Source organism: Chionomys nivalis, chromosome 3 (genome assembly GCF_950005125.1).
Source record: "Chionomys nivalis chromosome 3, mChiNiv1.1, whole genome shotgun sequence".
Taxonomy (NCBI): Eukaryota; Metazoa; Chordata; class Mammalia; order Rodentia; family Cricetidae; genus Chionomys; species Chionomys nivalis.
In genome coordinates, this window is record NC_080088.1 from 82,225,794 (window position 1) to 82,250,640 (window position 24,847).

At 48.1% G+C, this 24,847-nt stretch overlaps 2 protein-coding genes across 7 annotated transcripts in view; both read left to right on the forward strand.

Moving 5' to 3' along the window:
* The window catches only part of N4bp2l2 (NEDD4 binding protein 2 like 2), a 94,533-nt gene extending 75,859 nt beyond the window's left edge, over window positions 1-18,674 (forward strand). For all 4 annotated transcript variants that reach the window (XM_057765694.1, XM_057765693.1, XM_057765695.1 and 1 more), the window contains 2 exons: window positions 17,992-18,119; window positions 18,547-18,674. In XM_057765694.1, the coding sequence (XP_057621677.1) occupies window positions 17,992-18,119; window positions 18,547-18,561 (143 nt within the window). In that variant the 3' untranslated portion in view covers window positions 18,562-18,674. The remainder of the gene's footprint in view (window positions 1-17,991; window positions 18,120-18,546) is intronic.
* Window positions 1,570-23,678, forward strand: N4bp2l1 (NEDD4 binding protein 2 like 1). 3 transcript variants are annotated; one of them, XM_057765701.1, is made up of 5 exons: window positions 1,570-1,962; window positions 18,547-18,674; window positions 18,971-19,059; window positions 21,244-21,300; window positions 22,333-22,526. In XM_057765701.1, the coding sequence occupies exons 1-5, from the start codon at window positions 1,787-1,789 to the stop codon at window positions 22,387-22,389; spliced, it is 507 nt and encodes a 168-aa protein (XP_057621684.1). In that variant the 5' UTR covers window positions 1,570-1,786; the 3' UTR covers window positions 22,390-22,526. The 3 variants fall into 3 exon arrangements, with proteins under 3 accessions (XP_057621684.1, XP_057621681.1, XP_057621682.1); XM_057765698.1 differs by lacking the exon at window positions 21,244-21,300 and adding an exon at window positions 21,118-21,194 and having other exon boundaries at window positions 1,575-1,962; window positions 22,333-23,678; XM_057765699.1 differs by lacking the exons at window positions 1,570-1,962; window positions 21,244-21,300 and adding exons at window positions 2,354-3,077; window positions 21,118-21,194 and having other exon boundaries at window positions 22,333-23,678.
* Window positions 23,679-24,847: the final 1,169 nt, after the last annotated feature.

Genomic DNA, 24,847 nt, shown 5'->3' on the forward strand with positions numbered 1-24,847 from the left:
ACACGACAGTGTGCAGGTGCATGCCTGTAGGATGCCAGGTGTCTTCTGTGTGCTCCATTAAGACAGGCTCTCTCACTGAAGCTGTAGCTATAGCTGCTGGGCTAATTGAGCAATGAACTCTTTTCTCAACACCAGGGTTTCAGCGTGTGTAGCCATAGTCATGCCCTTCTTTTTTAGATGAGGACTGGGGATTTGAACTCATGTCTTTATGCTTGCACAGTAATCATTCTTGCCCATTGAGCCATCTCAATTTTTTGGAGGGGGGTGGTTTTTTGAGACAGGGTTTCTCTGTATAACTTTGGAGCTTGTCCTGGAGCTCTCTCTGTAGACCAAGCTGGCCTTGAACTCACAGAGATCCCCCTGTCTCTGTCTCCCGAGTGCTGGGATTAAAGGCGTGCGCCTGGCCTCAGTGTGTGCTTTAGTCTCAGTTTGTACCATCCCCACGCTCCATGGCCGCCTTACTGGACAGAGGGGGATTGGAGTGAGCAAGGTAGTCTTTGAGACTGAGCAAAACCGTGTTTGAAAAGGTGTACTAAGCTGTGCTCAGTGTGCAGGAGGTCCTAGGCTCTCTTCCCCAGACATGAGTGACGTATAAACACTACTGCTATGACGAACGTCTCCTCTCTGTTCCTCACTCTTCCGGTCACTGTGCACAGATGTCCTTGCATTACTAAGAAGGACCAAGGAAGCATGCTTCGTGCTGGGAGGGGAATTTCCAGGGAGAGCAGCCTGCCTCCCTCTCACACCCCAACCCAGGGGGAGCCCAAAGCTAGTGAGATTGCGGGCAGTTCCTCTTCCTAACGCTGGTCGGGAAATCTCTGGCCTTTAACTTAGATTCTAAGTCTTAGAGGGACTTTCCGCACAGTTCTTTTTCATAATGTCCTTACCTTAAGTGCCAGACATAAAATGTTTTCGTTTTTCAATAATTGTAGCTAAAGTCATCAGTATCTCGGATTTTCTAGGATGCAAATTTTGAACAGTTTCGTTCCAAGAACCAGGCTCATCCTATTGCTTCTATAGCGAAATACTGGAGAGTCACAACCAGTGCCTACCAATGGGTGCCGCCAACTCCTACAGTTCGAACTTGGTTTTCTACAAACGGTCCCAGGACAATCTCTCTGCTATTTGGCAGCAGAGAAGTATCTATGCAGCCCCCTAAATCCACCCGATACCTAAGGAGCAAGAGACGTAAAGTTAAGTAAAGCTTTCTAAGGATATTTTGGCAGGCCGATAAAGGTACTAAGAAACGGTACAGCACTCTGGAGGAGTGTGCACCAGCCCTTGCTTGGGACACCAGCCAGGTGCTGGTACACGCGCAGTAGGGGAGACAATGGCCTTTTCTGTTACTGCTCAGATGCGCTCGTCACATTCTTTAATCGCCAACGGAAACTATTTACTTTCAAGGTCTAGGCCTGTCTGAAGTGAGATGAGGCAGAGCTGTAGCAGTGGGCTGGGCTTCTTCCACAGTGACTACAGGAAAACCTCCCACTGTGTCCCCGGGCCGGGCCCCTTCCCTCGGGAAGGACAGCGGAAGACAGTGGGAGGCAGGAGGGAGCGCTGGGGGCTGCGTCACCCACGCTTCCCTGACTGTCAGTCTCCCAGCACCCCGGCCTCGCAGGTAGAGACGCCCCCTCCCGCGGTTCGCGCGGCTGCGAAGGAGGGGCTGGGCTCCGAGCGCCCGCCCCTCCATCTATCACATGGCCGGAGAGCCACAAAAACAACAGCTTTGGCCAAGACCGTGACTTCAGGAAGGGAACCCAGGGCCCTCACCGCCAGCCCCCTCCCCATGGAGGACAGTTTTCTGGAATCGTTTGGGAGGCTGAGCCTCCACCAGCGGCAGCAGCAGCAGCCGCCTCCTCGGCCGCCGCCCGCGCGGGGGCCACCTCCGCGTCGCCACAGCTTTAGGAAACACCTCTACCTCCTGCGCGGCCTCCCGGGCTCGGGGAAAACCACGCTGGCCAGGTAATGACAGCGGCCTGGCGCCCACGCGCGCCCCTGCCCCGAGCGGCTCCGCGCGCCGCCCCTGCCCTTGCCCCGCGCGCCCGAGACCTTTGCCGCTCGCCGGCCCGGGAGGACGGACCTCGGCACTGCGCCTTGCGCAAAGCCCCAGACGCCACCGGCCCTTCCCCGCCGCGCCCGGCCTGGTGATCGCCGGGCCGAGGTAGCCTTCGCCCCCCAGCCCCGGGTCGGGGAGGCCCGCAGGGACTGCTCTTCGGGAAAACCTGGTGGCGACTGCAGAGAAACCCGCTCCCCGCTCGCTGGCGCGCAGGCAGCCGCCACCGGGCATCAACAGGCGCTGTCACCGAAGCGAGTTCGGGGGGTCCGGGGCGGGGGGGAGGGGGTGTGCCGCGCTGCGCTGGCCGGGGCCGGGGTCCGCTTTGAGATCTGGTGGATCGGCTCAGCCTGCGTCTGCTTTGGCGGCTGCGAAGGCGCACAGGTGCTCTGGGGAGAGGGGGGGCTGGCGGCGCCAGCACCGACCGTCACTGACAGCCTCTCCGCGGGCGCCCAAATTCGTTCACTTGCGAATTGCGTAAGCGGCCCTCCCGGTACCGGGTCAGCGAGAACTGCGCGGGCTTGCTGCCTGCTGTACCTTGCTAGGCCCACTGTTCCAGCCTGAACGCCCTCCACTCCCTGCCCTGCACTTGGTGTTCCAGCAACGTTGGACTGTTTCTCTCCTTGCTGTGCTTGACGATGCTGGCCCTCCTGCCTGGCTTGCCCACCGCCACCCTTTGCCCGACTGATTTCACTAGCCTTTTAAAACCGGTTCTGTTACCTCCCCTCGCAGCTGCCTCACCCTGCCGTAGAAGCCGCTCTTCTCAGCGCCTTGGCTCCTGTTTACAGCTCTGTGACTGCGCTTAGTGTTGCACAGGATTGGTTTTTCCTTCTGTGAGATGCTTGAAGATAGGGGCCATGCCTTAACCCTCCATGAACATTATCTGGCGCACACTAGTCGATAGAAGCAGTCATTTGGCCACCTGTGAGCTTTCCATCTCATCAGATAAGGCTAGCCATAGGACCCTGGAACCGCTGAAGAACCAAGGTGGCCTGCGGTCACATGCTGATTACCATGGCACCAGGTAGTGATCATAGGGGGAGGGTCTGAGTCCTGGATGTAAATGATGGGGGCACTGAGACGGCCGGCCGTTAAGGTGCTGCTGACATTTGTAATTGGGGTTCTAGTTCGTTTGTGGAGTAGAAGCATTCAGCCAACGAGAATTGCTCCCTTTGCAAATAAAAGGGATAGGCGACTTGCGAAGGCCACGCTGGTACCCCTTGCTACGACACACTTCCTCTGTAGGTCCTTTCAGGAGGCTCCTGGCAGTGGCGGGACTGGGAGGTGTGGAGAGCCTCCTTGGAAAACCCGGTACGACTTGGTTTTTTTGTGACACAGCAATTCACGGTGGGTACATCTGTTACCAAATGTTTCCAGGGTGCCGAATCTTGTTCAATTTCACTTTCACTTTGCCAGCCTGTAAACCTTCACACACTGAAAGTCAGAGAAGGAAGTTAGCCCTTCGGCCATGCCATCTCTAACCATGCTGAGAGAGGAAGTAGCTTAACCAGAGGCGAGAAAGACACTGAAAGGCCAGGGCCTCGGCTGGGGTGGGCTTTAAGGGTCCTTCCTGTCTCGAATTTTCTAGACTTTTAAGATTTTAATTCCTGCTCGGCATATTTGACTAAGCAGAAGACATCGGACAAGAGACCATCTCATTAAACACCTGTAGGGACAGATGTGGAGGGTCGGGCCCTGAGAGACGGAGCCTCTTCCCTAGCTAGGACTGCCCCTCAGCAGTCCTGCCTCTCTGGGACCACTAAGAGGTGATTAAGTTCTCTTAACTGCCTGTTGCCAGACCTCAAAGCGGCTGGGTGATGGCCTTGGAGTCCCTGTACTTAGGGCTTCACATCCAAGCTCTGCCCCTCACTAACCGTGCTGTGCCTCAGTACCCTCTCCTCTTGAGTGGGGAACACCGGCTCTTCTGCCTGGGAGGGGGCTGTGAAGACGAAATCAGTGGGGTAGCCCTCTCAAACTCTGAGGTGGTAGCTGTGTAAATTTTAGGTGTAGTTAACAGATGGGTGCGTGAAAGGTTGAGGGGAAGCCTGGCTGTGCTGTGCAGGAGGTGGCCTGTCCCCACCTTGCTGGCCTTGAGGCTCAGGAGGCCTGCAGGCCTCCAGGTGGGTTGTGGGTTTAGACAAAGTTCGGTGGAGTAGGATGTAGCCCAGAGCGAGTCAGAACCGGTCAGGAAGTCACAGCCTGGTCTCCCTCAACCATGTTTTGCAGGGCAGGAATGGGAGAGAGGAGAATGAAAAGATGGCTTTAAAAGACACTTGTGCAGAAACTAAGTTATTATGCCTTTGCAAGATCTGAGAGTCCTTTTCTCTATATGTTTTCCACATTTTCTATAAATGAACATGTATTTCTTAAATCAGACTAATAATTTTTTTTCTTTAACTTTGGAGGAAGTTAGTTTTTGCAAAAAGTGAGCTTATCTTTTAATGCTTAACTTTTATCGCATTTGACTAAATAATAAAAGTCTCTTTTAAAATAGGTTCTGTTTTGTCCTTCAAGTCAACATTATATTCTAGAATATTCACATATGTCTTTTCATAATGTCCAAGTGGATCAGATATGGAAAATATCTTTCTGAATTCATTGAATTTCTTCCCTTTTTTTTCATTTGGCTTTTTTTTTTTCCTTTCTTTTTGAGACAGGGTTTCTCTGTGTAACCACTCTATCTTGGAACTCACACTGTAGACCAGGCTGGTCTCAAACCGCAGAGATTGGCCTGTCTCTGCCTCCTGAGTGCTGGGATTAAAGGCGTGCGCCACCACCGCCTGGCTTAAGTTGAATTTTAACTCCTTTAAAACTTTTACCCACATCATAGCTCTCCAGCCAGTGAGCTCTGTAAGTGTACGTTCATCTGGGGGTAGGCGGTTATTACTGTGAGTCCAATTCTGGAAATTTATCCTGAGGAAGACTTGGACAAGCGTGCAGACCCAGAGGAATGCTCATCAGAAAAAAAAATGCAAGATAGCATAAGTATTAAATATTAAAATATGAATTAAGTAGCAAATATAAAAATAGATTGGTTTGTGAGTCACACAGTCACTGATGGAAACAGAGATGTATATCTGACCTGTAAACGAATCCTTTCCTGTCTTAAAGATACACACAGATCTGAGGGTGTAGCTCAGTGGCTACAGAGTGTTTGCCCAGCATGACAGAGCCCTGCAGCTAATCCCCAGTCCCAGAAATCAGCCGTGGTGCTGCACACCTGTGATCCCAGCACTTGGGAAGTAGAGGCAGGAGGATCGGGAGGTTTATTTTTTTTTTAAGATTTATTTTTTAATTATATATACAGCATTCCTTCCATGTGCGCCTGCACACCAGAAGAGGGCGCCAGATCTCATTATAAGTGGCCTTGAGCCACTATGTGGTTGCTGGGAATTGAACTCATTGAACTCAGGACCTCTGGAAGAGCAGTCAGTGCTCTTAACCACTGAGCCATCTCTCCAGCCCCTAAGGATCAGGAGTTTAAGATCATTTTGGCTACCTATTAAGTTCAAGAGCAGCCTGGGATACGTGAGATCTTGTCTCCAAAAATGAAAAATAAAATAAGAAAGGTTCACACAGTCAAACATATCCATTTTATGCTCAGAGAAAGAGGTCTGTATAGCTTCTTGAGGAGATAAGTGCCCGCCCCTAGGTGTTGGCTTGGAGTAGTGGGATCTTAGTCTTTTCCCTCAGCACTTTTCCAGTTTTCAGCAACAATTGTATGTTGCTTGGTAACGTAAAGAAAAACATTTTATTTTTTTAATATTTATTTATTTATTTATTTATTTATTTATTATGTATACAACATTCTGCCTCCATGTATGCCCACATGCCAGAAGAGAGCTTCAGATCTCAGTACAGATGGTTGTGAGCCACCATGTGGTCGCTGGGAATTGAACTCAGGACCTTTGGAAGAACAGGCAATGCTCTTAACCACTGAGTCATCTCTCCAGCCCCAAGAAAGACATTTTAAAGATGTATGTGTGTGATTGCTTTGCTGCATGTGTGTATGTTTACCACATGTGCTCCTGATGCTCAGAGAAGTCAGAAGAAGGCACCACATCTGACTCTAGAGTTACAGGTGGTTATGAACCACCATGTGGGTGCTGGGAGTCAACCCTGGGCCCTCTGAAGAGCAAGAAGTCCTGTGACCCCTGAGCCTCTGTTCAGCCTGATTTGCCACTTTTTTAAAAAAAAATATTTATTATGTATACAATATTCTGTGTGTATATCTGCAGGCCAGAAGAGGGCACCATACTTCACTACAGATGGTTGTGAGCCACCATGTGGTTGCCGGGAATTGAACTCAGGACCTTTGGAAGAACAGGCAATGCTCTTAACCACTGAGCCATCTCTCCAGCCCTCAATTTGCCACTTTTTAAAGAGAAAATCAAGGCCCAGTTAAGTAAAAAGCTGTTTAATGGTCTGGCTAACTAACCATGTCATTCTGTCAGTGAAAGTCTTTCATGGGCTAATTTCCAGTTGGATACATGCTAGGAAACTCACTCATGAGGAGATGAACTTCTCTGTGTAGCTCTGACTGTTCTGGCTGTTCTGGAACTTGCTCTGTAGACCAGGCTGGCCTCGAACTCACAGAGATCCACCTGCCTCTGCCTCCCGAGTGCTGGGATCAAAGGTTGTGTGCCACCACTGCCCGGCTGAGGAGATGAACTTCTAACGACGATGACATTTTATCTGGATTCTTTAACTCCTGAGAGTCTTCCCTAGTAACACAAGCTAACACTCGGCAAATACATTCACTGTGAAGATCACAGATAGCATAGTAATCAGACATTGTGGACGTGTGAGTACCAGCTATGGCCAGTATTAGCCCACCGATGACCGATGATGACCGTGTTCCCTTGCTACTGAGACCTATACTCTCTGAGGTACCCAAGGTGCCTACTAGAGCTACCAAGTGGAAACAAGTAACAGTTAGCAATCAGTTCTGCCCCGTAGGCCAGTAGGGTTCACAGAACAGCACTTTGGTGCTGATAGCCTTCAAGGCTAAGGGAGCCGTGCGGAGGGTAGAAGTCAGTTAAGGACAGAGTCCCCTGCACACAGAGGCGGTTGTTATCTTGGCCTTGAAGAGGAGGCAGAGTGGGGAGAGAAAAGAGTTCACTGATCTGCTGGGCTTTCACAGCAGTGAACCCACTGGCTAGATAGGCCCAGGAGAAGGCTCAGCGGATGAAGGGCTTGCCCTGTAGGCCTGACTACCTGGGTTCAATCCCTGGAGCCCACTTAGCGGGGGAGGGAAGGAACTGACTCACGGGTCCGTCTTCCGGCCACCACAGTCTGAGGAACACCATGCCACACGACATCATCACACACAAACATAATAAAACTAGCTTTGAAGAATTGGGTAGGGAAGCAGCCCTAGAGTTGCAATCCTGAGCCCCTTTTGCTCTTGGCCTTGTGGTCCAGGCCTAGCAGCATCATCCGGTCATCAGCCCCAGCCCTCTGACTCGGCACCTCTCCTCTCCTCCCATTCCAGCAGATCTGTGGATGCGCATTGATGTTTCTCTCTGTGTGTGTGTGTGTGTGGGGGGGGTGCTTAAACATCTGCCATGGTTATTTTCCCCTCTTCAGTACACATGCAGCGGTTGTCACTGTATTTCTTTACTTTTTAAAATCACCCCAGACAGAAGCTGTGCACCCCACTGGCAGTAACGCCTTCGCTCTCCTTTATCCCTGCAGCCTCCGAGTTACTTGGTATCCCTGTGTCCTTGTCTAAGTACATCACGGATGTGGGTCATAAGTATCTGTTCTTTGTCTTACTTCGCCTACTGTTTCAAGGTTCCTGCTTGTGCCATATACGAGAACATCATAATTTTTATGTCTGAATAAAATATTCCATTGTGTGGCTATACAACTCACTTGCCTGTGTGAAGTGCAATGCAGTAGGAGACCTTTTATCCATTTGTTTGTTCAAGTCGCCTTGTTTGAAAAATTAAACATTTTTATGCTGTCAGTTCCATGGACTTTTCTTTTTTTCTCTCTTTCATCATTACCTTTAGCAGTCAAAACCAGATCTGGCAACCTTACCGTGATGCATGCCGGTCCCTTTGCGGTCTTCTTCCCTTCAGCACCTCACAGATGACTCCTAATGCGTACTCAGTGAGGCTCAAAGGACGCTGCCTAATGGCTGTCCTTTCTCCTCCTCCACATCTCCAGATATCTCTCAGGACATGGAAGGATGCTTTTCCAATATGATGCAATGACAGACAAGTGCGGGGAAGGCAGGCTAACAACAGTGGACTGTAGAAGCTGCGACCAGGTTCTAGATAAGGTATTGGCTCTACTAAATAAAAGGAAGACCAGGACAGACGTTGACAGCGTTCCACTCTTTGTATGTCAAGATACAGTAGCGGGCAGACGATGTCTCGGCTCTCTGGTCACTCGGGCCACCTTGGAAAAGCATAGCTAGTGTCTCAGCGCTCTCGTGATTTTCCTAAATCTCAGTAGCTGGGGTTCTCGCATTACTCCCCTCTGGAGGCAGACGGATGGGGACCAAGTGCTTTATGCATTTTATAAGGACTGGGAGTTTACAGTGCCGTGGGGTTTATAGGCAATCGCTGAAAGGCCTGTCAGGGAAAGTGGCCTCCACTGCATAGGACCCTCATCACCACGTTTCCTGGCACGCCTGGAGCCACGGGGGAAGATGCAGCTAATAGTGGCGTGCCGTACTGCCGGTGTAGGGCTGCAGAACTGCATGTGATGTTTATAACATAGTAAATGTACAACCACTTAGATGCTATGGCTTGGGAGGAAGTAGAAGTGGGCGGAAAAATGAAAGAGGAAGACTATTAAGAATCTCCTACAGTGTTTATCTAACTCAAGCCCGAGGCTTGAAGCTCTGCTGTGGAAAATATCTTTTTTTTTTTTTTTTTTTGGTTTTTTTCGAGACAGGGTTTCTCTGTGGTTTTGGAGCCTGTCCTGGAACTAGCTCTGTAGACCAGGCTGGTCTCGAACTCACAGAGATCCGCCTGCCTCTGCCTCCCAAATGCTGGGATTAAAGGCGTGTGGGAAATATCTTGATCAAGGTCGCAGGGCTGAACCCACTGCCACTGCTGTTTTTCAAAACCTGTGCTTAAATCTAGAACCCCACCCATGGCTGGGAAGCCACATTACTACTGACCTACATCCCCAGGCCTGAACCAGAGCACAGGAAGTGGGAGGGGCCTGATAAAAGAATCTGATGAGCCCAGCAAGGGTGGCACACAGCTTTAATCCCAGCACTTGGGAGGCAGAGGCAGGCGGATCTCTATGAGTTTGAGACCAGCCTGGTCTACAAGAGCTAGTTCCAGGACAGGCTCCAAAACCACAGAGAAACCCTGTCTCGAAAAACTGAAACACTAAGTGTGGTAGGAAACCCTTCAGGCCCTGTTAGGGGTCTAATTTAACCTGGATTTCACGTTTCAGGGTAAGGAAGATACATTTTCCTATTGTCAGTATTAATAAGAGACATTCCTCCTAATTAAAGCATTACCAAGGAATTTCTTATTTTTGCTAATGCGTTCCACTGGGAGATGATTTTAGATTTTAAGTGTTTGTATTTACACTGAGCATGGTGTACCAGAGAGAAATGTCAGCTCCCAAGTCGCTAAATTGACTCATATGATTGGATGTTTATGATTCAACCTACGTTCTTCTTGGTGCTCAAGTGAAATCACTATAACAGGGCCCCTTTCCAGGGCCATTTGGATGCTACAAAACACAACGAGACATTATTTTTTTGGTTCCTCCAAGTCATCTAAAATCTGCCTGACCCTGTGGGACTGGGGGAAGCAGTGTAACGAACAAAAGAGCTTGGTTCTAACTGTTCCTTCAGAAGGCTCTGTGCTTCATCTTGTGAATGGCTGCGGGAGAAGGCGTTCTGTTCTGTCGAAGTAAGAAGCCAGGCAGAGGAAGGGAGGCTAGAAGAAGGGCTCAGCACACAGTGATGAGGTCCTCCTAAGATGTACTCATTTTTATTTTATGTGTATGTTTGCCTGCATGTATGTATGTGCCCCACGTGCATGCAGTGTCCACAGAGGCCAGAGGAGGGCTTTGGAGTCCCTGGAACTGGAGTTACAGATGGTCATGAGCCACCTTGTGGGTGCTGGGAACTGAACCCTGGCTCTCTGCAAGAAGAGATAGTGCTCTTAACTGCTGGGCCGTCTCTCCAGCACCAACCTTGTGGCTTTTATTTCATGCAATGGGAACGCTGGGATCGGGACACGGCACACTTAGGCGGTGGTGAGCTCATGGGGTTGGGGGGCTCTTCAGAGACAGAGATTTCTCCACCCACTTCCCACAGTTACTAGGCACTCTGCAGAAGTGGGATTGTAGAGTTGGGGATACAAGGAGGAGGGAGAAGGGGCTTCCTCTGCTATCTAAGGAGACTGCAGTGTTTTTAGCTTGTACTCCCTTGTAAATAGATACCCCCACCACACACGTTATTTACTAGAATGTGAGTTTCATGAGATGTAAGTTCTTTAGGTTTTTTGTTGTTGTTGTTTTTGCTTTTTGTTGTTGTTTTTCAAGATTGGGTTTCTCTGTGTAGCCTTGGCTATCCTGGAACTCACTTTGTAGACCAGGCTGGCCTTGAACTCACAGAGATCTTCCTGTCTCTGTCTCCCGATTGCTGGAATTAAAGGCGTGCGCCACCACCATCAGGCATGAGGTAAATTCTTTGAGTCATTAACCATATCTAAACTAGGTGTGTTTCATACCTGTAATCCCAGCACTCACTATGACAGAGGCAGGAGGATTGCTGTAAATTCGAGGCCAGCCTGAACTACATAGTGAGACCCTGTCTCAACAAACAAACTCTTATTTTCTGCCCTGCCTCCAAGAGAAGTCCTGCATCTTGTAGGCATTCACTAAAGAGTCGACGAGTGGCTTTGTTAACAAAAGGCAGCGCTGGAAATTTCCCCGGAAACCCAGCTCAGATGCTAACATGGCTCTTGAGAAAAGAAGGAAGCAAAGAGGCTGCTCGTGTGAGCAGACTCGTGAGAGCGTGTGTGCATCGTGGATAACTCGGGGTGGGGACCAGGCTACGTCACTTGCCCCAGATGCTGTCTGATACATGAAAACAGGTGATATGCCAGCGCATTTATTTGGTATTTATATTAAAAAAGACTTAAAAATTAAGACCAAAGGTGTGACTGCTACCGCCTGTAAACAGTTAAGTGAGAGCCTAGAGTGACCTGGAGAGCTGCCCTCCAGGCTGTCCCTGACCTATGACCAAAGGTTCCCTGCTCCTTCCCCCAGTTCTGAGAAAGGGTGGACATGATTGATGAACAGAGCACAGACATGGGGCGCAGGTCCCCTTGCTAGACAGATGACAGGATGTCCTTGTGTCACATAGCAAGAGGAGCTTGTCTAGAGGGATGGTGATTTCTTTCTCTTTCTTTCCTTTCTTCCTAAGATTGATTGATTGATTGATTATATAGTATCTGTCTGCATGTATGCCTGCAGGCCAGAAGAGGGCATCAGATCCATCTGAGATGGTTGTGAGCCACCATGTGGTTGCTGGGAATGGAATCCAGGACCTCTGAAAGAGCAGCCAGTGCTCTTAACCACTGAGCCATCTCTCCACCCACCCCCTTCTTTAGATTTATTATGTACACAGTGCCTGTATGCCTACAGGCCAGAAGAGGGCACCAGTTCTCATCACAGATGGTTGTGAGCCATCATGTGGTTGCTGGGAATTGAACTCAGATCCTCTGGAAGAGCAGCCAGTGCTCTTAACCTCCGAGCCATCTTTTCTCCGAGACTGCTTTTCCGGTGATATATCGATAAACATTTGGAGTGAGAGGCACAGTGAGGACGGATGCCCAGGGTCAGGGCTCAACCCCAATGCGGAGCTGGCAACAACCAGACCTCAGGAAGTTGCCGTGTGCTCTACCGTGTTCCTTCCTGCTCTTGGGCTGCTGGGTGCTGGGTAGACTGCTCCTCATCCTGCCTCCCGGGTGCTGGGATTAAAAGCGTGCGCCATCACCCAGCGACATGTGACACCCTTGAAGACTCAGCAGTGATGGCACCAATGGGTCCCAAGACATTTCCCGAGAAGACCGCCACAAAAGCTACTCTTTCCGGATGTATGTGGTAGGATGTGGTTAAAGTTGCGGTATCAGGAGTTCTTGCCTCTTCCGGTGGTGTGCAACAGATGTGAAAGCTGGAACTTCAGGGGTGCTGAGGGGCCCTGCAGAGGGGTGGAGTGGGCAGGGCAGAGATGTGACCAAAGTTTAATGATAGACATGTAAGAAAGTCATCATCGGAACTGGAGATGCTCAGCGGTTAAGAGCACTGGCTGCTCTTGCAGAGGACCGGGGTTCATTTCCCAGCACCCATACAGTGGCTCATAAATACCTGTAACTCCAATTCTAGGGGATCTGAAGCACTCTTCTGGCCTCCTGAAGCACCAGGCAGAAGCTTGGTGCCTAGACACACACACAGGCACTCACATTAATTAATTGTATATTTTTAAAAAACTTTCGTTTCTCGTTTTACATACCAATCCCGGTTCCCACTCCCTCCCCTCCTCCCACTCCCTCCACCAACCCCCGCAGATTGTTTTTTTTTAAATTAAGGAAATGTCATAATAAACTCAGCATGGCAGCTGCGGGTCATGGTTGCAGACTGTGGTTGCATGTCGCTAATACCTGAGACAACGAGATGCACCCTCTCAGAGTCTGTAATGCCACTCAGCCTGGTTCTCTCCAGACTGGAGGGAAAATGCTGGCGGTGCCACTTGGAAACGCTGTGTCCTGGCCTGTTACTTAATCTCTTCAAGCCGTAGTTTCGTTATCTGTAACTGGAGGAACTATAATTTGCTTCAGAAAAGTAGTACAAAGGTTAAAGAGAGATCATATACACCAAGGTCTCTGATCCCTGCCAGCCGCTCCAGACGAGTTACTGGAACCACCACGGAGCAAGAAGGAGGTGTGGCTTTAATTGACACTGTTCAGACACACTTCTGCATCAAGATGAATTAAGGGTATAAATTTTATAAGGGAAATATTCTCAGCTACTGAATATAATAAAAATATTAGGAAAGAAGGCAAGAAGATGGTATCCAAACATAGGAACAAAACAAGTCCAAGGATAGCTCTAACTACATGCAGTCACTTGTGTGGTGTTGAAAGTATTTCAGGACGATGGGAAAGGCTAAAATACAGAGGTAATGGTTTGGGGTCAACCAGGGTCTTAGGTAGAAAAATAATCAAGTTAGATACTTCCCACACACCAGAGGAGACGGTCTTGGTGGTCATGGGGAGGACGGTGCACTGGCTATCATGGCACAGTCGCTAGGTAAACTGTGGTGCAGCCCTGTGGATAAATGCATACTATACACTGAAATTGTCACAGAAGCCCAGCGGTGGCGCATGCCTTTAATCCCAGCACCTGGGGGCGGAGGCAGGCGGGTCTCTGTGAGTTCGAGGTCAGCCTGGTCTACAGAGCGAGTTCCAGGACAACCAGGGCTACACAGAGAAACTCTGTCTTGAGAAAAAAAAGTCAGAATATTTCATGGGGTGAGAAACAATTTACTATGAAAAAAAGAGCCATTGGTGGAAACTTGGTATGCTTTATATCTCATTCCTGTCTTTATACAAAAAGACGAAATAAAAACGTTTACTCTGGGTATCCAGGCAAACGCCTTTGGAGACCCTCGCCGGGCACTTGGGAGGCAGCGGCTGAATTATAGGCTGCTCAGGGCTACCTAGTGAGACTGTCTCAGAAAACAAACCAATGAGTAAATAAACAAGCGACTAAAATTTGAGCTCAAGCCTTAAAGACCTATCTGAGCCTGGAACCCACATGGTGAAGGAAGGGAAATGCCGGTGAAAGTTGTCCTATGACCTCACACGTGTGCACAAACACAATTAATAAATGAAAAGACAACTCAAAGAAAAGACTTCAGAGTCCTGGCAAGAAAGCCAAGTGTTCAAAATCATTTTCCATCCAGGAGAAATATAGGAGCATATCCGTATTCATTTATTTGTTTGTTTGTTATTTATTCAGGACTTTAATGTTTCAATGTGTGTCTTTGCTAATTAGGAACAAAAGGATACTTTTCATGAACGAAGACAGAGGAGCCGGCTTGAAGGGCACCTCTAGCTAGACTTGGGACAGTTGGACATCAGAAAGAACAATGACAGGACTGGCTGTAGTGGTGCATGCTGTAATCCTAGCATTTGGGAGACAGGCAGGAGGGTTTGCCACAAGTACGAGGCCAGCCTGGTCTCCATAGTGAACTTTAGGCCCCTCAGAGTTACACAGCAAGCAAGCAAGCAAAGTGTAGCATGGCTGGGCACAGTGGTACCTGCCTGCTATCTCAGCACTTAAGGGGCCAAAGCGGAAGGCAATAAGAAAATAAATAAATAAATAAATAGATAGATAAATAAATAAATAAATAAAGTAAAGATTATTAAAAGAGGAGAGAGAAGGCTCTAGCCGGGCGGTGGTGGTACATGCCTTTAATCCCAGCGCTCCGGAGGAGGGAGGAGGATCTCTGTGAGTTTGAGGCCAGTTTGATTTACATAGCTAGTTCCAAGGACAGCCAGGGCTGTTAGACAGAGAAACTCTGTCTTGAAAACCCAAACCAAAACAACAACACAATTCTACCTAGAAAATAGGAAAAAGACTTTCAAATGATTCCATGATCCCCACGTAAGACTTGCAGGATCTCTAAGGTGTAGGTTGTCCAGGGAAGGCTGCTAGAATCCAGCACAGTCACGTGGTCCGGGCTTCTGCTCACACGCGAACCCAGTGTGACAGTGGCACACTCACTGGCCCTGGCTGTTAGCCAGGTGTATGCATGAGCACACTGGGCAGGGTGTCACGTGAGGTCAGGAAGCACACCTCTCCTCCATACCAGCCCTCCAAAAATGTTTAGTCTGGACCCACTCCTGAGCAGACGACCGGAACTTCTCTGGACTCTTACAAAAGGAAATCCGTAGAGGCGTGAGGACAGTTATAAATGAAAGACAGAATTACCAAAGGTGGTACTTGAAACAAATGAAAAATATTGGTGGAGCTATAAGAGAAATTGCTTAAATATTTAAATATAAAATAAATTAAAATAATCTTAAATTATTAGACTATGAGAGGAAATTTTGAGAGCTTTAAAACATAAATTCAAGTAATTATTTGGGGGAGGGGGTGATACAGGATTTCTCTGTGTAGCCCTGGATGTCCTGGAACTCGCTCTGTAGACCAGGCTGGCCGCGAACTCACAGAGATCCACCTGCCTCTGCCTCCCCAGTGCTGGGATTAAAGGCGTGCGCCACCACCGCCCAGTGACTTTATAGTTCTTGATGGTTAAATAATCGTGGGAAAATAAATTATGAAATATAGATTAGTGCCTGATTTTCTCTCATAGTTTTAGTGAGTGGGGGCGGGGCAGTGGAGGAGGGGAGAGATGTGCACAGAATTGTCTATTTTCTACCTTTTCTTCTGTTTTTCCTTTCCTCGATTTCCCTAACTGCATGCGGCTCCTGCCAACCATAGAGAAAGCTAGGGCTCAGGCCCGTCCCTCCTCTCCTGAGGCCGATGGGATGGTATTTATTGCTCATACTTACGTCTTACGGTCTAAATACTATCAGCCACTTCTGCTCGGCGAGTGTTTTTACTGCCCTGAGTCTTCGAGCTGTTGCTATGGCTGTTGATACTAATTTGACAATCAGGTAAAAGTGAAAAAAAAAAAAAAAAAAAAAAAACTAAACGGGACAGCCCAAAAGGGGAGACTCCTCAGCGCCACACAGGTGAAGCGCGCTCCTGTCTGCCAGTTCGCTGGTAGGGCTATGCAGGCGGTGCTTAGATGTGTCTGCTGCCCCGCGGTGGGCCTGCGCAATTTTACTCTGAGTAAAACATCATGATCAAAAAGGGCCGTGGTGTTATGTTTTCTAGAAGTGATTAAGGGGCAAAGAAAGTGTGAAACGAACACCACGTCTTAAAGTTTATGTAGAGAAAACATCAGGAACTTAAACTTCTGTCCGTAGTTAAAGCCCTGACAGGAAACAGGAGCCCTTGAGGATTACACTGAAAGCTGTCTCCATAGGGACTCCTAAAGCTCTGCGCCTAGCATTTCTAGGGGTGCGTCCCGGTGGGGCTGCAGTGTCTTTGTTCCTGTTTCCCGCCTTCTCTCATCCCCTCTCACATGAGGTAGAAGTTACCCTCGAGGCCCAAGGCAAATGCTCTCTTTTATAATGCTCCCCTTGCCAAAATGTTGATGTTGCTGACCCAAATTCTGTGTTTTGCTGGTACAGCTTGTCCTACATGTGCCAAACAAACTGTGTAGGAGACCTGACCCCTTAGCCAGCTCCTACATTCTTGAAAGCAACTCCTTGATTTCTTTCTGTGCCGTAACACTTCATGTAACACGTGGTGTCTGGCAATTGTCAACAGGGGTTTCATAGGTTGGCTAATGGATACTGGTCCTTTGATATTGAAATCTATTACCTCAGGCCTGCAGAGATGGCTCAGACCCCTTGCCCTCCTGCAGAGGACCTGGGTTTAGTTCCCAGCACCCACATGGTGGTGCATAACTAACTCTGGCTCCAGGAGATCTGATGCCCTCTTCTGGCCTCCATGGACAGATGTGTGCAGGTGGTGTGCCTGGAGATAAATAAAAATAAATGTCGGGTGGTGGTGGCGCACATCTTTAATCCCAGTACTCAGGAGGCAGAGGCAGGCAGATCTCTGTGAGTTCGAGGCCAGCCTGGTCTACAAGAGCTAGTTCCAGGACAGCTAAGGCTGTTATACACGGAAACCCTGTCTCAACACCCCCCCCCCCAATAAAACCAACCAACCAACCAAATAAACACACACACACACAAAAAGAAAAGAAATATAGTTCTACATGTTCTCAAAAGTCTCTCAAGGATAGTCAGGTTGCTGTTAAAATCAAATATTCGCTGGACTGCCCATGAGCCACCACAGCCTGTAACCAAATGCGCTTACTTTGTCAGTATTTCCAACTCTGCTCTCACGCCTTCTGGAGAACTCAGGTAGAGATGCTGGCGGGCTGTTTCTGGAATGTGTATTTACTGACATTTCAAAGTGGAAGCTCTTATCCTTTCCCCTCTCTTGCATCCACCACAACCACTAAAAAGTCCCATATTCCCACATGCCCGGGTGCACGGTCCCTGCCATCAGTCAGAGTGGGGTGAGTTATGACAAACAGCTTAACAGTGCGGCTCACGTTTGTTAAGTATTTCCCCTTTACAAAGGGCTCTCCCTTCAGCCCTCGGGATTGTTCTCTATGTCTTAGAATTGAGCAAACAAGTTTAGGCAGACGGCTGGAATGGAAGCATGAGGGTGGGACTCGGCTCTACAGCTCCATATTCTTGCTGGATTAAGATACCTCGAGAGGCAGAGGTAGGAGGAACTGTGAGTTCGAGGCCAGCCTGGTCTACAGAGTGGTTCCAGGACAGTCGGAGCTGTACACAGAGAGACCCTGTCTTGAAAACCAAACTGAAACAAAAAGGGGGGAAGGAGGCGATAAGCTGCCTCTGTCTCTACCAAGAGCAGAATTTAAAAGACCCCCAAGCCTCTGCCTGCTTTCCCGTTTGTATCTCCCACCCGTCACTCTCCACAGAGCTGCACGAGCGGTTGCCAGGCCCTAGCAGAGTTCACTGTGCTGCAGGCATGCATTGCCAGATAACCGGCTTCTGCATTTTTTTTTCCTTTTAAAGGAAACGCGGTAGTTTGGCACCGACCCTGTCACTTTAGATTTAATAGTACCTGCCCCCAAATGTAATGCCATCCCAAGTCAAAATTTCCTTGAAAGTCTTTCCTGCAGAACTTACCCCGCTTTCTGTGTCACGTAAAGGCACCCTCTGTGATGCTATCGTTTGTCCCATTTAGACCCCAGGGGTAGCGCTCAGAAGGCACAGGGACATTATTGGGTTCACCTCTCTCCTTCTCTTGTGCTTTTTCCATTGGTTTAGGTATTGTTAGAACTCAGAGGGTAGCTCACACACATCTCCTTTATCCACATTTCATACCTCAGCAAGAACTAGTTGCTCAGATGGGTCCTTACAGAGATCAGAGCTCCGAGGAATGGGACCCAGGACAGGTAAGAGTTTAGGGGCTAAGGGAAGGGCTGCAGCCTGGGGCATGGTGCCTGAGGGGAGGTCTGGGAGGGCACTGGTGTGCCTTGGAGCGGAGTGGCCCTGGTAACTGATGTCCCTCAGGAAACAGTCACCATGCCTTCAATTTTGCTTTGGAGTGTCAGTCAATCCTGGATGCTGCAGGAGGCAGTGCCCGTGACCAGTGACCTCTACTTCCGAGGGTTGGCAACCTGCACAGCGGCCTCTCAGGCTTCTGCCTCCCATTGAGGAGTGATGGCTGAGATGATTGATTCTCCTCCTTAGTGGAGTGGGAAATTCAAAACGTGCAGCTCTCAGAATTATAATCTGCTCGTTGTTAAAGATGGAAAGAAGCCGTTCTCCCATGACCAAGCATAACGGGGCAAATCCCTTTTCCATTTTCCCACTTTGCAGAGAAATGCAGCGTGACTTCCCCAGAGCCATGATTTTCAGCACCGACGATTTTTTCTTCAGGGAAGATGGTGCCTATGAGTTCAACCCGGACTTCTTGGAGGAAGCTCATGAGTGGAACCAGAAGCGAGGTGACAAATTCCTTTCCAAACTCCCGGGAACCCCTGTGGTGCATGTCGATTGTAGCGGCTTCAAAACGGAAGGAGCTTTAGAGACAAGCACTGCCACTTCTCTACCCGAGCAGGGTGGCAGGGCTTCACCTCTTGTCGTGGATCCCAGTTAAAGGAAAGCCCCACTAGCGGTTCTGCACTAGGTAGCAGTCCACTGAGCGAGGAAGGCCTCCTGCAATGGAAGTGACAAAATGTGGGTGATGCTCGCGCTGGTGCCCGCTGTGTGTTGTTCACTGTTGTGTTGCATTGTGTTACAGCAAGGAAAGCAATGCAGAATGGCATATCCCCCATTATTATTGATAACACCAACCTGCACGCCTGGGAAATGAAGCCCTATGCAGTCATGGTAGGAAGAAGTATCATTCTGAATTTTCCGTTGTGGGCGTTTTGTGAGAAAGTTGAAACCTGTGCTCTTTCCTCTTTTTCTGGTCGTCCATGATTTCATACTCACTAACGATAATTCTCGCAGGGAGCAGGTAAAGCTCTTTTAGGGTTTCTCTGCTCTTCAGTCACTGAGGGGCTGCCTTACCTCAGGGCCTCCATAAATGGGAGTACTGGTCTGAGTCCTTGGTAAATCAATCTCTCTTACCAGGCTGGTCTTGAACTTGTAGAGCTCTGCCTGCCTTTGCCTCCTCAGTTTGGGCTATTTCCTGCTCTGGGGAGCATCCACCCATCCTTGAGGAAGTTACAGACAAGGGGATGCACTAGCAGATTTCCCTGTTGCAGGCTGGGGATTTCAGCAGTGTTTTGCTGAGAGTCCCAGGGCGACAGACTTTCTTCGTCTATAAACAGGTTTAGGATCGCCAGTGTGACCCTTTAAGACAGTGGAATACCAACATCAACACACAACTCAGCTCCATTCTGATCTTTTCAGTTTTACATCTTCCGCTAACAGGTTTTCAGTCCACAAGCAAACTGAGTGGAGCAGGAGGCAGACAGCTTCTGGAGACACATGGCCCCCAGTATGTTGTGAAGTCTCCTCCGTGGCAGTTGGGCTTTAGGATTCTTTCCACACTTAGGCAAAATAGCAGACAGACAGCTGTGCTTCTGCCTATGGAGGCTTCCCCGTCAGTTCTGTTCAGGCCCAGGTATAATGGGTGAATAGAAACTCTGTATTTCAGTCCTCATTTAAGGCCACATGAGGCGAACAGGGCCATGAAGAGCTGATGATGCGGGCACAGCCCGAGGCAGCATTCAAAGCACCTGGCACTGACTTCCAGGAAGTCATTTCACGTCTCCGTTCTGGATGGATATTAGACACCCAACGCTGTTAATGAGACCCAGGCATTAGCTGTCTAAGAAATGGTGGTTGATTTTTTTCTGAATAGAACTGACTATCCAAAGGATGAAGGGGAAATATCTATTTAAATCTGTTAGTTTATTAATAATCTTACATATTCACGGAGTACAGTGGACTGTGTGGTAGATGGATCCATGCCTGACTCAGGGTACTTAGGTTATCCACCTAACCTAAGTTTCCTATGAGATGAGAACACTCAGAATTCTGTTGGCTGTTTTGATTTCTGTACTATTAACTGTAGTCCCCTCTGGAGTAACAGAGCAGCAGAACGTACGCATGCCGCAGAACATGAGCAGCAGAACGTATGCAGGCCGCCTCCTTATGCAGGAGCTCTCATCTTAGCTCACTTAATTCATCTTTAACACGTTGAGCGCTGGTGATAACAGAAGGCTGTTTGAACAAAGCTGTCAGTTTCTGACTGTTTAGATTTGACATGAGAACCTTACCAATTTTCTTTTTTAAAAAGTAATTTATCTAACTTTTAAGTGCACTGGCATGAAGATATCAGATCCTAGAAAACGAGTTACAGACAGGTGTGAGCTGCCATGTGGGTGCTGGGAATTGAACCTGGGTCCTCTGGAAGAACAACCAGTGCTCTTTAACTGCTGAGTCATCTCTCCAGCCCCCTTACTATTTCTCTAAACTCACAGAAATGGGTCCCAGGGCATTGGGCCAAGCACTGCGGAGCAGGGAGAGCTGCAACCTGTAGGAAACACTACATTAAAATACGTGGAAATCGCTTTTACTTCCTAAGTTATGATGGCACTCTCAGTTACAAACCAAAGCAGAAGTAACTCCATGATCATGGAAGTGACTTTAGCATTCTCCAGGTTCCTTGTTCACACCTGTGTTTGGGGCGCCTCATCATAAGTCCAGTGATCTGTCTTAAAGGATGTTCAGAGTCATACTGGATAAAACTATAAACTCTGTCAATGAGACATGTGACACAGCATGAGTGGCTAGGTATGGGGACAGATTCGGGGCCTGGATGACTCGTAAAACAGGGGGCTTTGGGCAAAGCTGTGGTGAATGTTAAGGGGAGCATGAACACCCCCAAGCATACATGCCATGTTTTCATTGTCTTATGTACTTTTGAAAAATCAGGCACTTGAGAATAACTATGAAGTTATATTCCGAGAACCCGACACTCGCTGGAAATTCAACGTTCAAGAGTTAGCCAGGTACCTCTTTGTTTTCCTAGTTCCTCATTCTGTATCCTGCTGTTTTCAGGTATTTCAGACCGAACAAAAGCATCTTTTCAGGCTGGAAATGGACTGTAGTTTTCAGGTCAGAAATGGTAATTCTTAAAAATTGATAAACTTGGAACTATTAATGTGAAGACTTTAGCTGTGAGTCAGATGTCTAATAGAATGCTGAGTGCTAATCCTTGGCTTGGACTTGGTCCTTTGGAATGACGCACTTCACCTTATGCCCAGTTGCTTCTTCATTAATGGGCATTCACAGCACTGCCTTTGCATGGGATGCACATGCCAGTGGCGCTTCTGCATTAGGCTAAAGCGAGACCTTCGAGTGGGAAGCAGAACATGGGTCATCACGCTACAAGTGCTGCTTTGACTTAACAGCAACACGTGTCCGAAGAATACTAACTTGGTTTTTAATGCATGGCTTCTGATAGCCACGCTCTGCTTACCTGATGCCAATGGCCCAGCAGAAGTAGAGTATTTCCAAAATGAGTCTGTGGCCACCTCCTCGATTGCCTGGTTGTTAAAACTGACATGGTTCATGAACTCTATTCTGTAATTAAAATCTTGGCAATTATATGTCTAACCACATCCCCAGCTGGTATTTGTGCCTTCTAGAACTTAAGATGATGTTTTAGTAAGCATCATCTAATGGTATCAGAGACCAGCTGATCTGAACTGATAGATGTACACATGTCATCAACAGGCATATCACTAAATACATGAGGAGTTAAATCTTATGGTGTTTGTTCATTGTTGATATCACCAGAAACAAAGCTTTTTGTTTGTTTGTTTGTTTTGTTTTGTTTTTCATTTTTTAAGACAGGGTTTCTCTGTAGTTTTGGAGCCTGTCGTGGAACCACACTATAGACCAGGCTGGTCTTGAACTCACAGAGATCTGCCTGTCTCTGCCTCCCGACTGCCCGGCTGAAACAAAGCCTTTCTAAAGCAAGCCGCAGGCTTGTTCGGGGATGTGCCAGGTGGCACGAGAGCCAGCAGAGCTGGACCTCACACGCTGAGGCAGCGCAGCAGCCACGCAATGCAGGATTTGTGATGTAAGTTACTTGTGTTGATAGCCTGCCTTAACTAAATACTTGTGGGTTTTTCTTCTGTGTAGAAGAAACATCCATGGAGTCCCAAGAGAAAAAATCCACCGAATGAAAGAACGGTATGAACATGATGTTACCTTTCACAGTGTCCTCCATGCAGAAAAGCCGAGCAGAGCGAACAGAAACCAGGACAGGAACAGCGCGCCTCCCAGCGGCTCTGGGTACTGGAGCACCTACACAGAGCTCCCCAACCGAAGGGCTCACGGCGGCTTCTCCAATGAGAGCTTCAGAAGGGGTGGCTGTCACCATGGATATTAGCTGTCTGTGCACAGCCACTGCAGAATTTTCCTAAAGAAGTTTCTACTTCAATTTTTGGTATTTATTCTTTGATCAGTTTTAGCCAGAGCTCTAATTCCAATGTAAATAGCCAAGCCCAGAAATTTCTGAACAGAGGTCATTATATTCATTATCTCCAACAAGCAATGTCAGAGTGCGCACATGTGGCTTGGCGATGGGGATTCTGCTGAGGGCCAAGAGGTCTTTCTCTAGAGAAGGAGCTGTCTTGAAACCGAGATCCAAGATTATCGCTTAGTTGCAGAGTCATAAACAAAGTGTTCCCAGCACATCTCTATGGGCTACAGTACCACTGCCTTTGACAGATCCATCTTCTCCATAAGGCTGGAGCGTGGGGGGGGGAGGGGCGGAGGCGGAGGCAGGAAGCAGCTCAGTGCCCTTGCTACTCTGACAGTCTGCATCCAGAGACCAGAGCCATCACTCTAATGGCACTGATTTTCTTTTAGACTTAATGCACAGAAGGGGATGTTGTCCTTCAGGGTACCGTTAGGGGACTTTTCCCCTTAAAGATGTGTCACTGTTAAACACGCCTATGAATTCTCAGTACTTGGCCCCTAAGGAGAATGAGTACCATTACAGTCAGACCCTGCTGCGCTCAGCAGGGTCAGCGGGACAGACCCCCCCCCCCAGCTCATAGTCGAACAATGTAAATAACCTGCTTTCGCAAAATACCAGTTTTAAAGAGTCATCAAGTGATTTCTGAAATGATGCCTCTAACGTGTGATTAGTTAGCCACCCGGATGTTTGGGAGTGCAAAGCAATGAAGCAGCCAGGGTTTAGGTCATACAAGGAAATGTGAAAGTCACGCTCATTGAGATCAGCAGGGTATGTATGTCATGTGGAGTGCCCCTCAGATCAGTTATGAATTTATGAGTTCAAATTAAATCCCAGCAGGCTGGAATCAGATTCATTTGGTACGAGATTGTGACAAGACCATGTAAAATGTATGGTCTATTTATTTTTTGGCCAACAGCTTCTTTCTAATGTTTTGTGAAATATTATTTTAAGTGTCTTATATAATGGTGCTTTTATGGTTATTAAAATTGTATATGGTATTGCATTTATATTGGGTTTGCCACTGAACTTATTTTTGGTTTAACAACAAAACATTTACCAAAACCCAAGAACTTTAACCATAAAATAACCTTTGCATATATCATAAGCTTATTCATGAATCATCGCTAATAACTAGGAGGAATGAAGTCTGCACATTAGAAGGCCTACTTACCATCCCACTATCAACACTGCTGAAGTCCATTCAACATCTTCATGACAATAAGCAACACACTTCCTTAACATTTTCAAAATTGGTGTCTTACACAGAAAGCACAGCTGGTGAGCATACTAGTAAATTGGGATGAATCTGCCAGTCTGACTTTGCTAAATTCTAACACCTAGCACAGCACACAGCAGTCCTATAGCAACTCACTTGGTTTTCTAACCCGCCAGGCCCAGGTAGCTGTGGGATTCACAGTCTGGACGCTGCCTGCACAATGACTTTGGTATGGAAAGCTGCATCATCTAGGTTGGCAGAGGGGAGAAGTGTCAGAGAGCCCAAATGGAATAGCCTTCCTTTGGTTCCACGGGAGCACCCAAAGGGCCAGAATCACATTCCCTGGTATGACTGGTTAGCTTTCAGAGCTTTGGTTTGCCTCAGCCGAAGCTGACAACCACAGAGAGGTTTCAGGCTGCGGACCCAGAGTTTTCTCAGAGCTCTCAGTCTCCTGCCCAGCTATGTCCCTGCTTCTTCCTACAGGGAGATACCAAAATACTTGGTTAGAAACATAAACAACTGATTAAATGCCTCCAGGCTTATCCCAGTTAGAAGCACTGTGTTCTTTTCTTTCTCCTCCTATGGCTTCTGACTTCTGGGCCCTTTGAACTTGCATCACTGACTTGCATTATTGTATCCCCACTTCCATTATTTATAGAGCCAGCAGAGACCTCTGTGACCCGAAGGCTCTCAAACAATAAACAACACCAAATGCTTTCGCCATCTATCCCTGGTCACGCAGTAAACACTGTTGGCTTTAATCACTGCCACTTTAAGAAGGAAAATCTGCACACATGCTTAAGCTTCATACTTTGTTCATACAGCATGGATGTTTGTGGTCCATGTAAAAGGTGCCTGTACTATGTGGCCTGAGAGAAGATGGGGAAAGTAGTAGCATTTTTGATAGAATTCACTAGAAAAAAAGGTTAAATCTCTGTCGGGCAGTGGTGGCATAT

What these genes read in the sequence shown, in the direction of transcription:
- N4bp2l1 (XM_057765698.1), top strand. Translation starts at nt 1,787, where the DNA reads ATGGAGGACAGTTTTCTGGAATCGTTTGGGAGGCTGAGCCTCCACCAG. An exon ending in TGAAGCCCTATGCAGTCATG is followed by an intron (nt 19,060 to 21,117) that starts GTAGGAAGAAGT and finishes TTGAAAAATCAG; the next exon opens with GCACTTGAGAATAACTATGA. An exon ending in AACGTTCAAGAGTTAGCCAG is followed by an intron (nt 21,195 to 22,332) that starts GTACCTCTTTGT and finishes TCTTCTGTGTAG; the next exon opens with AAGAAACATCCATGGAGTCC.